The 13890-nt window shown below is 52.0% G+C and overlaps 1 protein-coding gene across 1 annotated transcript in view; it reads left to right on the forward strand.

Annotated features, from left to right (window-relative positions):
* Window positions 1–2473: 2473 nt before the first annotated feature.
* The window catches only part of Gramd4 (GRAM domain containing 4), a 75351-nt gene continuing 63934 nt past the window's right edge, over window positions 2474–13890 (forward strand). The window contains exon 1 of the mRNA XM_051189566.1: window positions 2474–2663. Coding sequence (XP_051045523.1) covers window positions 2635–2663 — 29 coding nt within the window. The 5' untranslated portion in view covers window positions 2474–2634. The remainder of the gene's footprint in view (window positions 2664–13890) is intronic.

The raw sequence follows: 13890 nt of genomic DNA on the forward strand, positions 1-13890 counted from the left end.
GATCCTGAGAAGGCCCTGGAAGTCTCTCTCCCTTTTTGGGCTCCTGTACATCTCCTCAATCTAGCCAGTGAGGCAGAGAACATTTCCTGGGCACTAAGCCCCTCTGTGTTAAGACAGATTGGGGGCTGCCACATATATCTGCTGACTCCCTTCCTGATGGGGTGCTGCTATGGTTTCAGGTGGCTCAGCTTGTCAGGAAGCCCCAGCAGCTCCTAGGCCCCCAGCCACTACTGCATGCTGGCTGGGCGGGAAACAGCAGAGAATGAGATATACTACAGGGATAAGACCACTGAAGATTCTCCCTGGGGTCAGGAGCTGAGGGTGGGGCCTGTCTACAGAGGGAGGAACAGGAAGTCAGGGAGTGAGTGGAAGTGAGGGGCGGGGCTTCCTGTAACCCCCTGTAGAGCACACTGTCCTACTCACTTGAGCAGCCACAGTAGCCAGCCTCAGGACATCCTGTTGCCATCCTCATGACCGCTGTGTAGGAGAGTATGGTCAGGGAATTAGCGTTCTGTCTTAGTTACTTTTCTATCGCTTTGATGAGACACCATGATCAAAGCAACTTACAGGTGAACGTTTAATTTGGGGCTCACAAGGGTTAGTCCATAACCATCATGAGAGCACGAAAGCAGGCAGGCAGGCATGGTGCTGGAGCAGTAGCTGAGAGTGTATATCTTGAGACACAACCATGAGGCAGAGAGAGAGCTAACTGGGAATGGTATAGGCTTTGGAAACCTCAAACCCAGAGACACACCTCCTCCAACAAGGCCATGCTTTCTAATCCCTCCTAAACAGTGTCACCATATGGGGAGGAAACATTCAAATATATGAGCATATGGAGCCATTCTCATTCAATCCACCACACCTTCCATCAAGAGCATCAATCATAAAATCACGCCACACTGCTGCACTGGGGATTAAACTTGTAATGAAGGGACTTTGGGAACACATTTAAACATGTAGGGACACCTACATGAATGCACTGAGCCTTTCCTAGTAGAAGCTGCCCAGCTGAGTTCATAGGAGAAGGGTGGGGGATGACTCCTAAAAACTCTGGCTTCATGGGAGGCTACAGACATTTTTCTGACCCAGCTGGCCAAAGAAGTGTAATGCCTGAATGCCAACTGTTAGCCTACCAGGCTGGTAAGGTCAGACAAGCGCTCTGTCTGGGAGGATATGGCTTAGGAGTCTGGAGGCAGGAAAGTAGAGCTTGTGTTTGGGGGAAACCAGAGTCCTGTTTTGCTGGAAGATAAAGAGGAAGCAGGAAAAGCCAGAGGTAGGAGGAGCCAGCAAGATTGGCATAGTGTCGGTCACAAAGGTGACCCAGGGGAGGTTCCTGCCCAAAGCAGCTCTCATCTTGCCAAAATTAAAGCCTGCCAGCAGCTTCTCCAGGCAACTCACACTGCTAGCCAAGAGCCATGGAATAGACCCCACATTGTGCTGAGCTTGAGTACTTCTGAGACCACTGCTTCACATTCTGCAGAGAGCAGAGTGTTCACCCACTAGAGCCCATCTGAATGCCAGAGCCTGAGCCCGATACAAAGGGCTGTCTGGAAGGCAGGAAATGCTGGAGGACACAGGGGCCTGGAATTCTGTCCCCAGGAAGATTCAGGAGCCCTTCAGCTGGAGTGCTTGAGACATAAAGTTGTGGGCAGTTTTGGACTGAGGGGGTTGGAGGTGACTGCAGCAAGCTGAGCCTCAATGGGTGGACAGAATATTAGGCCTGTGCCTGCATGGTCCTGGTGGAGGGAGGCAGGCAAAGCTAGCAATGCAAGCCTAGGTCTGTGTGCCTTCTCTCAGCTTCCTCTGCTCTCTCCTCCAACCCTGCAGCTGGCCTCCTGGGTCGGACCCCCAAAGGGTGCTGATGGTTGGTTATCCTACCAGGCCAGGGCCTGGGTTTCTGGAGGGTGCTGTCTTTACCTGATCCATTAGTAATCTTGTCAACCCTTATTTTTGATAGGTGAGTCAAAAATTGGAGGATCTCAGTTCCCAAGGTTAATGCCTGGGCTGAAGCAGACTTTCTATGGCTAAGGTGACATTTAAAGTTGTGTGGAGCCATTCCTGGCTAGGTAGTGAGTAGGGGAGAAAGGGGGAGTTGTCCATTGCCCCTACGGGTCCAAGTTCCATGTCTGTTTCCCAGTGTGGAGCCGTGCTCTGAGTCCAGTCTGGCGATGTCAGGACAAGTATTTCTACTCTAAGTGCGGCTCACCACTGGCAGCAACTGTCAAGCCCATACACCAGAACGAAGCGACAGTGGCTTGCGTGCTTGTGCGCGATTGTGTCCGTGGCCGCGACTGGCAGGAGGCCGCGCGTGCGCGTGGGTACGCGCGGCGAGGACCCACGTGGGTCACCCAAACAAAGACGGAGCCGCGTGATCGGGCCCGCGCGCGCGCGCGCGAACCCGGCAGGGCGGGCAGGGAGGGGCGGGGCGGCGGCTGCGCAGGCCCGGCCGGGGGCGCGCAGACTCCGCGCAGCAGGACGTGAGCGCGCGACGCGGCGCCGCCACCGCGCTCGTGGCCGGCACCCGCGGGGCCGCGTAGTCCCGGCTTCCCGGCGCCGCTGGGCTCCCGGGAGGGCGGCAGGTGCAGCGGGGCCGGGTGGCCGGCCAGGGGGCACCGCGGCGGCGGCGGGTGGATGAGAGTTGGCCCCGATCACCCCGCAGGGTAAGCGGCGCGCGCGCGAACTCCTACACAGACCTGGGCGACGCTCGCCACGCTCTGTCCTGGCCGCCGGGCCGTGACCCTATGCGCTGTGCTTTCACTAGGTGGCCCACAGAGGCGACCCTCCTTTCGGGGACCGGCGTGGGCGCGCCCCGAACACACGCCCCCGGGACGCGTGTCACGGCCACCCCTCGCGGGTACCACCGGCACTGTGCGGATCAGGGTCCTGCTGGGAGAGAGGTAGACATCGATGGGACATAGGGCCCAAACTACGGTGTGTGGGGGAGTCATTAGATGGGTTTCCATGCCTAGGCCTCTAGTGGGGGACAGGATGAGGGCGCAGCAAATGTCGTCCTACTGACCCACTCTTGTGGGGGTGGGTGAACTGGAAAGGAAGAAAGCTCTCCAGGCCGGTGTGGTTCAAGAGATGACCTGGGGAAAAGTTGAGGACGCTTGCTCTCTTTTCCACACCCTGCTTTCTGTGTGGCTTTCCCCCTTTCATTTAGACATTAGCCTGTGGGATTCTGGGGACAGTTGGCACCTGGCTGGAGCTTAGGCCTGTGTGTTTATTATAACCGCTAAGGTGGGGTACTGTGTGGCAGACCCCAGCCTAAGACCTCACCTGTGCACAGCAGGACTAGCACCTCTGAAGGGTGGAGAGGGGCCAGTCTGGGTGTTGGTTCCCCTGTCCCTACCTGTGGCCCAGTGGTAGAGTGAGGAGCAGGTTTCCAGGGCCAGAGACAAGCTGGTACACTTCCAAGTTTCCCCATTTCCAGAGGTAGGAGATTCAGTTTGGGGGAGACCTTTTTCAGGGTGGGTTTCCTTTCTTGCCTTGTATAGATTAGGGACGAAATTCAAGTTGTGAGGTCCCAAGTCTCAGCCCTCTCCAGTTGCACTGAAGCCCAGCCAGGCAGAGGGGCTCACTTTTGGGTTAAACCCAGAAGGAGGGTCATGGCCTGGGCTCCGTAGGGTTTGAAATTAAGGACAGTTGGAAGTTAGTTTTCTCATATACCTGCTCTGTGACATTGGGCAAGGCAGTGAGCATCCCCTGCTTCGGTTTGCCCATAAGTGAGTGACGAAGGAGAAGATAAGAGGATTAATGTTATGATATGGGTTCCATGCTGGTCACACACCTCTAGGTCAGGAGTCAGACCAGGTTGTCCTGCCCTTTGCCTCTCGGGTGGCCTTAGTGGACCTGCTGACAATCTGAGGAATCTTCTCTCATTCTGCCACTGTCCCACCTGTTCCTAGGCCCATAAGGGGACACACAGCCTGGCCCTGTGGTGGTGTTTTATTATTGCTCTCCCATGCTGGGATGAAACCACAACCCACATATGCTCTCGGGGACACCCCAGCTTGGGGATCTCAGTCGATATGCCTGTTCCTCTGTCCTTCCCAAGCCACTGCTGGATGTCGGAGCCCCTTGCCTTTGCTGTGACACTGACTACTGAACTCCCAGGGAGTACGAGCTAGGTACCAATGATTGGGAGGTTGGATGCCCAGGGTCCTGCTTTGTGTACCACCGTTTCCCTGCTCTGCTTGTTTTTCCTCAGCCATCCTGACTGATGGTAGGGAGCATGGCTGTCCCTACTGGTACTAGTGATGTCTGTCTGAGTCCATGCTAGGACATAATTGCTACAAACTGTCTGGGATAGTCTCAGAGTTGAGATCTGTTTCTGCACAGCCTGAGGTCTGTTTCTGCACCTGTTTATCCAGCCTCCTATTCAGGCAGGCAGAGGGGCTTTGCAGGGGTGCGTCTCCTAGGGAAGGGCCAGTGGTCTTTCTCTCCAAACCTCCCAGGCGCCCTGTTATCTGTTATCCTGGCTCACCCGGAGTGGCGCCAGCAGTCAGAGCAGTTGCCAGTGCCAGCAGCTATGGCCTCTGCTGTCCTCATTCTTGCTGGGCTTCACCTTCACCACCTAGAAAGAGGAGACTCAGACCTGTTTCCTGAATCAACATTTCTGCCTCACAACAGAGAGTGCTTGCACAATGGAAACAGTGTCATTGGCGGCCCTGAGATGCTCTGGGCAGAGTTGGCATGGCCTCAGCATAGCTCTCTGCAAGGGGATTGTAGCAGGGAAGTTACAGATGTTTAGAAACACTAGCTCCAGCCATGCCACATCTGGACAGAATCAGAATCTGTATCTGGAGAACCAACAGCTTGGTGTTCTGATGTGGGGTCCTTGATGGCTATTGTGCTACCTGGTGTCCCTTCCTTCTCTGGGGACAATACATGGAAGTTCCATCCAGCTGCCCTATGCTCTGGTAGGGTTTCTCTCTAGAAGCCTGATCTACTGAGCCATTTTTACAGGATTGGGGGGTGCTTGTTCTGGGATGATGTCTGCAGCCAGAGGTTCATGTTTTGGGGCCACCCTCTCTTGGGGAGCTGGGCAGGTTCTCCTCCTGAGGAGCCCTGGCCTATCTACTCTGGTGTTTGGTCTTTATGTATCAGGATGACTTAGTGTCAATGGTGGCAAGTACCTGTTAGTGGGAAATGCTCATGACTGGTGTGTGGTTGGGTCACCTTTTCTGAGTTTCTACATTCTTCCCTCAAAGTAGACTACAAGGGTGCACCCAGCCCAGTTAGCACTGAGAGGTGTGTCTGTGTCCCACTGGTGTAGGTGTCTTCCGTGGAGAGCAGGTAATCATGACTCCAGAGAGATAAGATGGGGGCCATGCAAGTGAGTCACAGGTGAATGTAGATGGACTTGCATCTTCTTTGCAAAGGTAGATAGATCCTCTTTCCCTGGCCTCAGGTGGCCATTTCCAGGGAGGCCAACACCCCAGGGCAGTTTGATCATAAATGTAGGCTCAAAAACAACCCAGGGCAGTTTGACCATAAATGTAGGCTCTGGAAGGTTTGGTATGTGAGCCCTGTGAGTTAGCTGGGAACTTTCTGGAGCTATAGTGGCTCTGGGGTTTTTCCTTGGCTTTGCACTGGTGGCTTCCTGCTTTCCCTTCATTCTGGGCAGAACTAGAAAAAAAGTGGTGCTTAGGAAGGGGTTGAAAGTCCAAGCTTCCTCAGCTGGCTGCAGGGAGGAGGCCTGGAGTTCCGTGCCCAGCCCAGGGCAGCTGTACCTGACCAGAGTTTGTGGCTGGTGGAGAAATGTCCTATAAAGCAAAAGAGATGTGACAAACCAGGGTTTCCCTAATTGTAGGAGACATTCCTTTCTCTTGGGATGTCTGCGTGTGGCCTAGGAGGGGACTTCAGGCTGTAAGTCACCACTAATAACATTTGACATCTAAAAGCTATTGTTAAGACTGTTTGGTGTTTGAGTTATAACCAGGGTTGTGATTATACTTAAGCCTGAGATTAAAGTCCCCTGTGGTTATACAGGAAGGCAGGAAGTATTGGCCTATCTGAGGGAAAAAAAACAGTAGTAGGAGGTGAAATCAGTCTACACACCACTCGCTACACTTAGTGCCTCTCAAGGATTGTCTCACCACCAGCACTTTTGCTACAATCACCAGGTGAGGAAACTTAGGCACAGAGGGGGAGGGCACAGCTTGCCCAAGTGGTGCTTAGGACCATAGAGGAGCTTGGATTGGAGCTTGTGTGGTGGCTTGTGGCACCCTAGTCCAGGGCCCCGTGGTAATCCTCCTCTAGTGATGAGTTCCAGGTGTCATGTGGTATTTCAAGGCTTGGCAGTGTCACTCAGGGCCTGGTGACATTCTTCTGAGAAGTTCTCGAGGTTTATTTTTTGTGACTTCTGAAGGTTGTGCTGTGGTGGGCTCCATCTCACAATAAAGGCACCTCTAATGCAGAGAAGTTCCAGGGTTTCCCCAAGATACAAGACTGCTTCTTTTTTTCCTGTTAGCCTCCTATGTGGGTGGGCTTCCCATTCCTTCCTTTCCTTTCCTTTCCTTTCCTTTCCTTTCCTTTCCTTTCCTTTCCTTTCCTTTCCTTTCCTTTCCTTTCCTTTCCTTTCTACCTCCCCTTTCATTTCCTTCCCTTCTTTACTCTTTTTTTTTGGGGGGGGGTGGGGGGGAGACAGGGTTTCCCTGTGTTGTTTTGGAGCCTGTCCTGGAACTCACTCTGTAGAACAGGCTGGCCTCAAACTCACAGAGATCTGCCTGCCTCTGCCTCCCAAGCGCTGGAATTAAAGGCGTACACCCCCTCTGCCTGGCAGAAGGTGGGCTTTTGAAAGCCAGGATCTCTCCACTCCTGTTTAGCCCCATGCCTCTCCTAGTGAGCTGTCATGGCACTGAGCAGATATTGTGTTCCATCTTCTCTGAGTCACTGGCAGTTCATACCAAAGGAACCTTAGCCTTAGGGTCCACCCATAGTTGAACCAGGCTGTGTGGCGGGAGGGGCCAGCTCTGATGGTTTCTGCAGGGAGGGGACAAGCCCAGGAAGGAGTTTATTTTTTTCACGTGTCTTCCTTGAGGTGTACTTCACACACCACACTATCCATCCTTTACAGATATAATTTGCTGCTTTCTAAACCATTCATGATCTTGTCAACCATCACCAATCTAGAGGGATGTTTCCATAAGGAGACAAGGACTGGAGAGCTGGCACCCCGCTGCCTCTTTCCCCAGCTGAGGCCACCCCTATGCTAGGTTGTCTATGGCTTTGCCTTCTCTGGATTCTTCATGGACCTGTAATCCCAGTGTGTGTGGCCTTTGCGTTAGCTTTCCTTGTTCATTGTGTCTGTATCGTGGTGGCAATTGTGCCTGTTGTGACTACCCACCCTCTCCCTCCACTCCTTCCACCCCCGATGTGGTTCACTTGTTAATGTCTGTGGATCAGTATTTTACATCTATATTTGTGGGTACAAAATGCCACAGCATTCATGTGAAGGCCAGGGGGCCTTTTTTTTTTTTTTTTTTTTTTTTTTTTTAAATACAGGGTTTCTCTGTGTAGCTTTGGAGCCTGGTCTTTGTAGACCAGCCTGGCTTTGAACTCACAGTGATCCCCCTGCCTCTGCCTTCCGAGTGCTGGGATTAAAGGGTGCACCACACTGCCTGACTCAGAGGGCACCTTTTGGGAGTCGGTTCTTTCCTTCCAGCATGTAGGCCTCCATTCCTAGGGATGGAACTCGGGTCATTAGGGGTAGGTGGTAATTTCACCAGAAGTCCCACATGTGGTTATTAATGAAGGCCTTTGCTTGGCAGGTTATCTTCATTTTTGCCTCCTGTCCTTGTTTTTGTTCCAGGACTCCATCCAGGCCTCACATATGTCTAGTTACCACATCTCCTTAGGCTCCTCTGCTCAGACTTTGGTTGACTCTTTGAGGAGTTGGAGTCTTCCTATCATTTGGGAGGCCTCTCCTGAAATGCAGATGTTTTGCGGTGACGAGTCTGGGTGATAGATGGGTTTGGGAAGGGAAGCAGCTTTCTCAGTGCCTGTCTTTCCCAGGGCTCTGCCTTTCACTGTGACCATTGCTGTTGGTACACCCCTGGCCTAGGTATATTTGTCAAGGGACCCCTGTCAAAGCTCTCGCTACCACACTCTTTGGAAGGAATTCACAGTGCGTTCCACAACTATGGAGCAAAAAGGTCTCAGTACTACCCTGATAAGGGCCAAATACGTGAATTATTTGGAACTCTGTGTGGTTTTGGGAATTGTCTCATCTTCTTCATTTAGCCACTTATTAATCATTGGCTTCTGTTCATGTTGATTCATATTTTACACTTTACCATGGGATTTTACTTGGTTTATTTCCTTGCTCTTCTTTGCTGCTGGTTTTCACAATACCCTGTGAGAGCTTGAGCACTTCACTGCTGTTTGGCCCACAGGCTGCTGCAAGTTTAGCCTTAGAGTCTGCCCATTCTATTGGGAGCCCAGGTTCCTTCCCTGGGGGCCAGTATCAGAAACACAGATCTAGGGGGCACTGGTTGCTACTGGGTTTGGTTGTTTCTGGGCCCCTTCAAATGGAAGGACAGGAAGTGCATCTGTGAACTTTGACCCCTTTGCCTCTGCATCTGTCCAGGAACACATCCACGCATGATATAACAAGTGGGCTGTGCTCACAGATGACCAGCTCCAGTCTGGTCACCCATGGATGAATCTGGTCTATTCTCCTTGTAGCAGCATGGAGCTAGGCTCTTTCTCCTTTAGCCACTCATGTGCTTAATCCTTCAACATCAGTAATCACAAGGTGGGATCAGAACTGTTTTCTTACAGCACTCAGGGAGAATTTGCTAACCTAGAGGCTTCCCAGCCTGTGGAGTGGGTATGTACTTTGGACCTGCAGAGCCTAGGGAGGGGCAACTACCTCCCCAGAGATGCTTCTGGGACTATTGATGGGAGGGAGAGACAGGGGAGCAGTGTGGATGGGGGAACTTCCCTGCTGTGCTTAACAGCTTGGCTGAGGGATGGGCACAGACTGGGACAGTCCTTTGAACCATGAGAGTGGGGCCCCACTTTTTAAGGAATCCCCATAGCCTGGCCTCCTCAGGCAGGGAGGAGGAAGGCTGTCGGCTGACTGTTTGGGAGCTCAGAGATCTTTGACTTTAATTCTGGCTTGAACTTGCCTCTGAACTTGCCACTTCATCAGGGAGGAGTCTCTGAGTGCAGAAGGTACACCTACTTGCCATTCATGGAAGTGCGCTGTTGCCACCCATGGCAGGAAAAGGGAACAAAGTGGGCACTCTCTGCTGATGACTTGGGCTTTGCTACGTTCCATTTCTTTATAGTGAGGTTGATGGTAGTCACTGTTCTGTCCCAGCTAGCTGTTCAGGTCATCATCAGCTGGTGCCTGTGGCAGTGTAGGGCCTGTGCACACACAGAGCTGTTCAGACAGGGATTATGTAGGTCGGAAGTGAGCAGGTTGCAGCCTAAATGGATGGGTACGTGTGGGTAGACAGGTCCCAACCGAGGAGGGGTCTGAGAGCAGGGCTTCAGGATGATGACATTTCAGAAGAAAGCAGCCGCCAGAGCAGACTCAGGAGATGCCTGGACAGCACCTCAATTCCATATAGCTGTCCTCCTGAACTGAAGTGAGACAGGATACTCAAAAAACCACTGTTTAGTGGTTGGGATTCTATTTTATATGTGATGTAGGCTGAGCCTTGTGTGTCCAGGGATAGATGCCACCTCAGTCACTGAGGGGCATGGAGGTGATAGAGGGGATGGCAGGTGTGATCTGTACTGTCTACACTCGTACGGAGGGGCATGCACAGGGCTGTCTATACATGCTGATGTCTGTGTTTGTGTGTTTTATCTTAGAAGGTTTTTTTTTTTTTTCTTCCACTGTTGACTACTGATTTAGGGGGAGAGTTTCTAGTTTTACTTTAAGAAGCCCTGGCTCAAAAGATCCTAGCTGCAACAGGCAGTGGTGGTGTACACCTTTAGTCCCAGCACTCGGGAGGCAGAGGCAGGTGGATCTCTTTGAGTTCAAGGCCAGCCTGGTCTACAGAGCGAGTTCCAAGACACCATCCGAAGCTACAGAGAAATCCTGTCTTGAAAAACCAAAGGGGGAAAAATATTCTAGCTTCCTCTGTATACCCAGTCTTTTCTCTGGACATATTTAGCTAGGAGCTGCTCCATTGCTCCACGGACACCAGACAGTGCTGAATGTCACCACTGTGCTTTGGGGGCCTGTAGTGGAAGGAAAGGTAGACTGCCTGCCTGTTGCCTGGTAAGCGAGGCTGTGTCAGTGAAGGTCTGTGGTCCTGCATGGAAATCTGGTCATCCTACCCTGCCACCCAGGCAGATTGACGAGGCCTGTAGCTCAGCGGACACTTGCAATGGGGACCCATGATGTCAGGAAGGCATACTGCAGATGGTTCATTGAGTGACCAGTTTGGCGTTTAAAACTCTGAAGCTCAGGGTAGAGAGATGACTCAGTGGTTATGAGCACTTGCTATTCTAGCAGAGAACCAGGGTTCAGTTCCCAGCACCCACATGGCTGTTCACAACTGTCTGTAACTCTAGTTCCAGCGGATCAAGCCCTCTTTTGACCTCTGTGGGTACCAGGCATGCATGTAATATACACACATGCATGCAGGCAAAACACTCACACATAAAATAAAAATAGATAAATCTTAAAAAGAAAAAGAAACCTCAAGTTCTTAAAAAAAAAAAAAAAAAAAGGTAACTGAGGCAGGGGGACTGTGAGTTCAAAGTCAGGCTGCACAGGGAGTCCCTGTCTCAAAACAAAATTAAAAGAGCCGCAAATGTAGCTCAGTGGTATGGCACTCACCTAGCGTATATGGCTCTGTGGGTCAATAGTCAGTACAGACTAAAAGTAAATTAATAAAGATACCCACAAAACTTCAGTGGCACAACACCCTTCTGTTTTCGGAAGAGACCTGCCACAGCCACAGACCTGCGCAAGGAGTGGCTGCAAAGTCACGTGCTGGTAGCCGTCTCTTGGCTTGTTCTTTGCACATTCTTTTCTTTTCCATAAATTTCAATTCATGCCCTGATAAGTTTTCAGTCAAGTACAGGACCCTTCTGGACTTGGGAAAGTGACTGAGCCAGAGGAGATGACTTTTTTTTTTGTTCCTAGCCACTACTAGGCATAGAGGGAGATATGTGAGTCATTTCACAAGTCTGAGAAGTGGAACCTGATGTTTGAGTGTGTGTGGGCATGGTTGGGAGGCTGGCTGGAAGCCCAGCTGTCCAGGGTGATACCCTCAGCATAGGAGAAAGCTACCCTGTCTGTGCCCTGGAGAGCCTCACAGTATGCCTTTTGGGTGTCCAATTCTAGCTTTAGTGGCTGGTTTCTGCAGTTTGCATCCCTTCACCCATTTTACCCATAAGGAATGGTCAGAGATCTGATTGAAGAAGGGAGGGGATCATGTGTCATTTCCCAAGGCAATGCTGAGAGGTGGCCAGGGATGAGTGGTGGTGGTGGTGGGGGGGGACTGGCAATGCGGGTGTAGATGGGATGGAGGTCAGAGGTGGTGTGGCTTCGAAGAACAGAACGTGAAACAGGCATGCTTCGTAGATCCTGGATTAAGAAAGAAGGTGACATTTTGTTCAACAGCTTGCTAAAGAGTGCAGGGGTGTGTGAATCACTTCAGAAGGCATTTCCGTCACAAGGTTTAAATACAGTTGAGAAGAGGGGAGGGTGTGGAAGGCGAGAGGGAGAGAGAAGAGTGGAAGGGAGGGACTCACAGGTGCTGGAGGTAGAATTCAGAGGAATGACATGTGTTAGTGTCTGCTGTTGGTCTTTAGGGCCACTGCCCAATGGAGGGAGCGGCCCACGTGCGACTTTACCACACACATAGTTGTCTTTGTAGAGAGGAAATGAAGCATGAGTCAGCTACCCGCAGCACCAGGGTGGAGCCCCAGGAGGATGGCCTGGATGGCCTCCTACACCCCTCCCCACCCCTCCCTGATGGAAGCCCCACTCCCCTCACTGGGTTGGAGGCAAATGGCAAGGAACAAAGGCCTGGTCAGGAGGGGCACCAAGAGCAGAGAAGGGACTGAAGTGGGTGGTATCTAGTCCACTGGGTTCAAGAGGTCAGGCTGTGTTGGTCTTGGTCCAGGCCATCTGAGCATTGATTTCTGAGCTGGACATCAAGAATTGTGACTCAGCTGGGCATGGTGGCATACACTTTTAATCCCAGCACTCAGGGAAGCAGAGGCAGGCTGATCTCTGTGAGTTTGAGGCCAGCCTAGTTTACAGACTGAGTTCCAGGATAGCCAGAGATACACAGAGAAACCCTGTCTGGAGAAACCCTGTCAGGAAAAACAAAACAAAACAAATCTTAAAAAAACAAACAAACAACAACAACAACAAAAAACCCAACCCACCAACCAACCAAACAGAAAAACAAAAGAATTGTAACTTGCAGAGTGGATGGTGACCCTGGGAACTAGATGGGATTCCCTGGGAGGGGCAGGCCCTGTGATCCAGGTCTGCTAGTTCAAAATCTGCATAAAACAGTGAGTGCCAACAGGTAGCAAGTGACTGACTCATTTAGAGTATGTGGAGTGGGGTGGGGGTGCTGATAGGAAGGGGAAGGGTAGATAGGCCCTGGCCAACTACTTTCTGGGCTTTTAAAAGCCCCAGCTGACCTGCAGCCACACAGCCAGCTCTGCACTTCAGGACTGGCCGTCTACAGATGGATCTGTGGGTTGGGGTCATCAAAGCTCCGGCCTGCTGCCTAGCCTGCCCCAGGCACTCCAGCCCTGAACCTCACCCTTCTCCCACCCTGGGGTACCATAGTGAAACTGCCCCAAGCCCTACATCCCTGTCACATGGGTTAGGCCTTGGTGATCCCACAAGGTGTGGGGGAAAGTATTGGATTGGATGAGTCCAGGTGGCAACCGATGGCCCTGACCGACTGGCGCCAAGTCCTCTATCCTAAGTCATGCTATGGTGGTGGGACCTGGAGCAAGTGGCTGAGTCTCTGAGTGTCTGTCATTTGCTTGTAGGCATTGAGACATATGGAAAGTGCCCTCCTAAGCAGTATCAGCTGTAAGACTGAGGAAAACCTGGGTCTGCAGTCTGGTGGTCCATAGCTGTCCAGGGTGACTGCTGGGTAGAGTAAGGTGCCTGTGGCAGTGCTGTTAAGGGAGTCTCTTCAGAGTAAGGGGTCTTCTTCGCAGCTACCAGAGCCGTGGAACCTCCATAAGAGAAGAATCCTGGTTGCTGGGGAGCTCTGGGTGTTGATGAGCCTTTGCTATTGGGGAGCCCTGGATGTTGGGGAGTCCTGGATGTTGGGGAGCCCTGGATGTTGGGGAGCATTGAATGTTGGGGAGTCCTGGATGTTGGGGAGCCCTGGATGTTGTGGAACCCTGGGTGTTGGGGAGCTCTGGATGTTGTGGAACCCTGGATGTTGTGGAACCCTGGGTGTTGGGGAGCTCTGGATGTTGGGGAGCCCTGACTGTTGTGGAACCCTGGATGTTGTGGAACCCTGGATGTTGTGGAACCCTGGGTGTTGGGGAGCCCTGGATGTTGGGGAGGTCTAGATAGTGGAATCTTTGCCCCAGGTAGCCAAGGGCAGATGGCAGTATGGGGGCTGGGTTGATGGGGCCCAGGGAAGGGTGCCTGAGACTGCCCAAAGCCAAGAGTGAGTGGGTAGTTCTGCAAGGGGGTCAGAAGGCTGCCATCTCCCAGCAGTGACCCCAAAAGGTGCCATGTGGTCTCCACATACAGATGAGGAAGTGGGTATCAGATAAGTCCCACTTTACCTTTTGTCGGGGCCTACACTCTTGTCATTCTGTCCTCCACCCAGTTTATATATTTCCAAAGGTCAGTCCTGTCTTCACTCTTATTCTTGGGTATAGGCCTTGAGGAGTAACCGACAAGTCTTTCAAAGATCCCCT

This window comes from Phodopus roborovskii, unplaced genomic scaffold, assembly GCF_943737965.1.
Source record: "Phodopus roborovskii unplaced genomic scaffold, PHOROB, whole genome shotgun sequence".
Taxonomy (NCBI): Eukaryota; Metazoa; Chordata; class Mammalia; order Rodentia; family Cricetidae; genus Phodopus; species Phodopus roborovskii.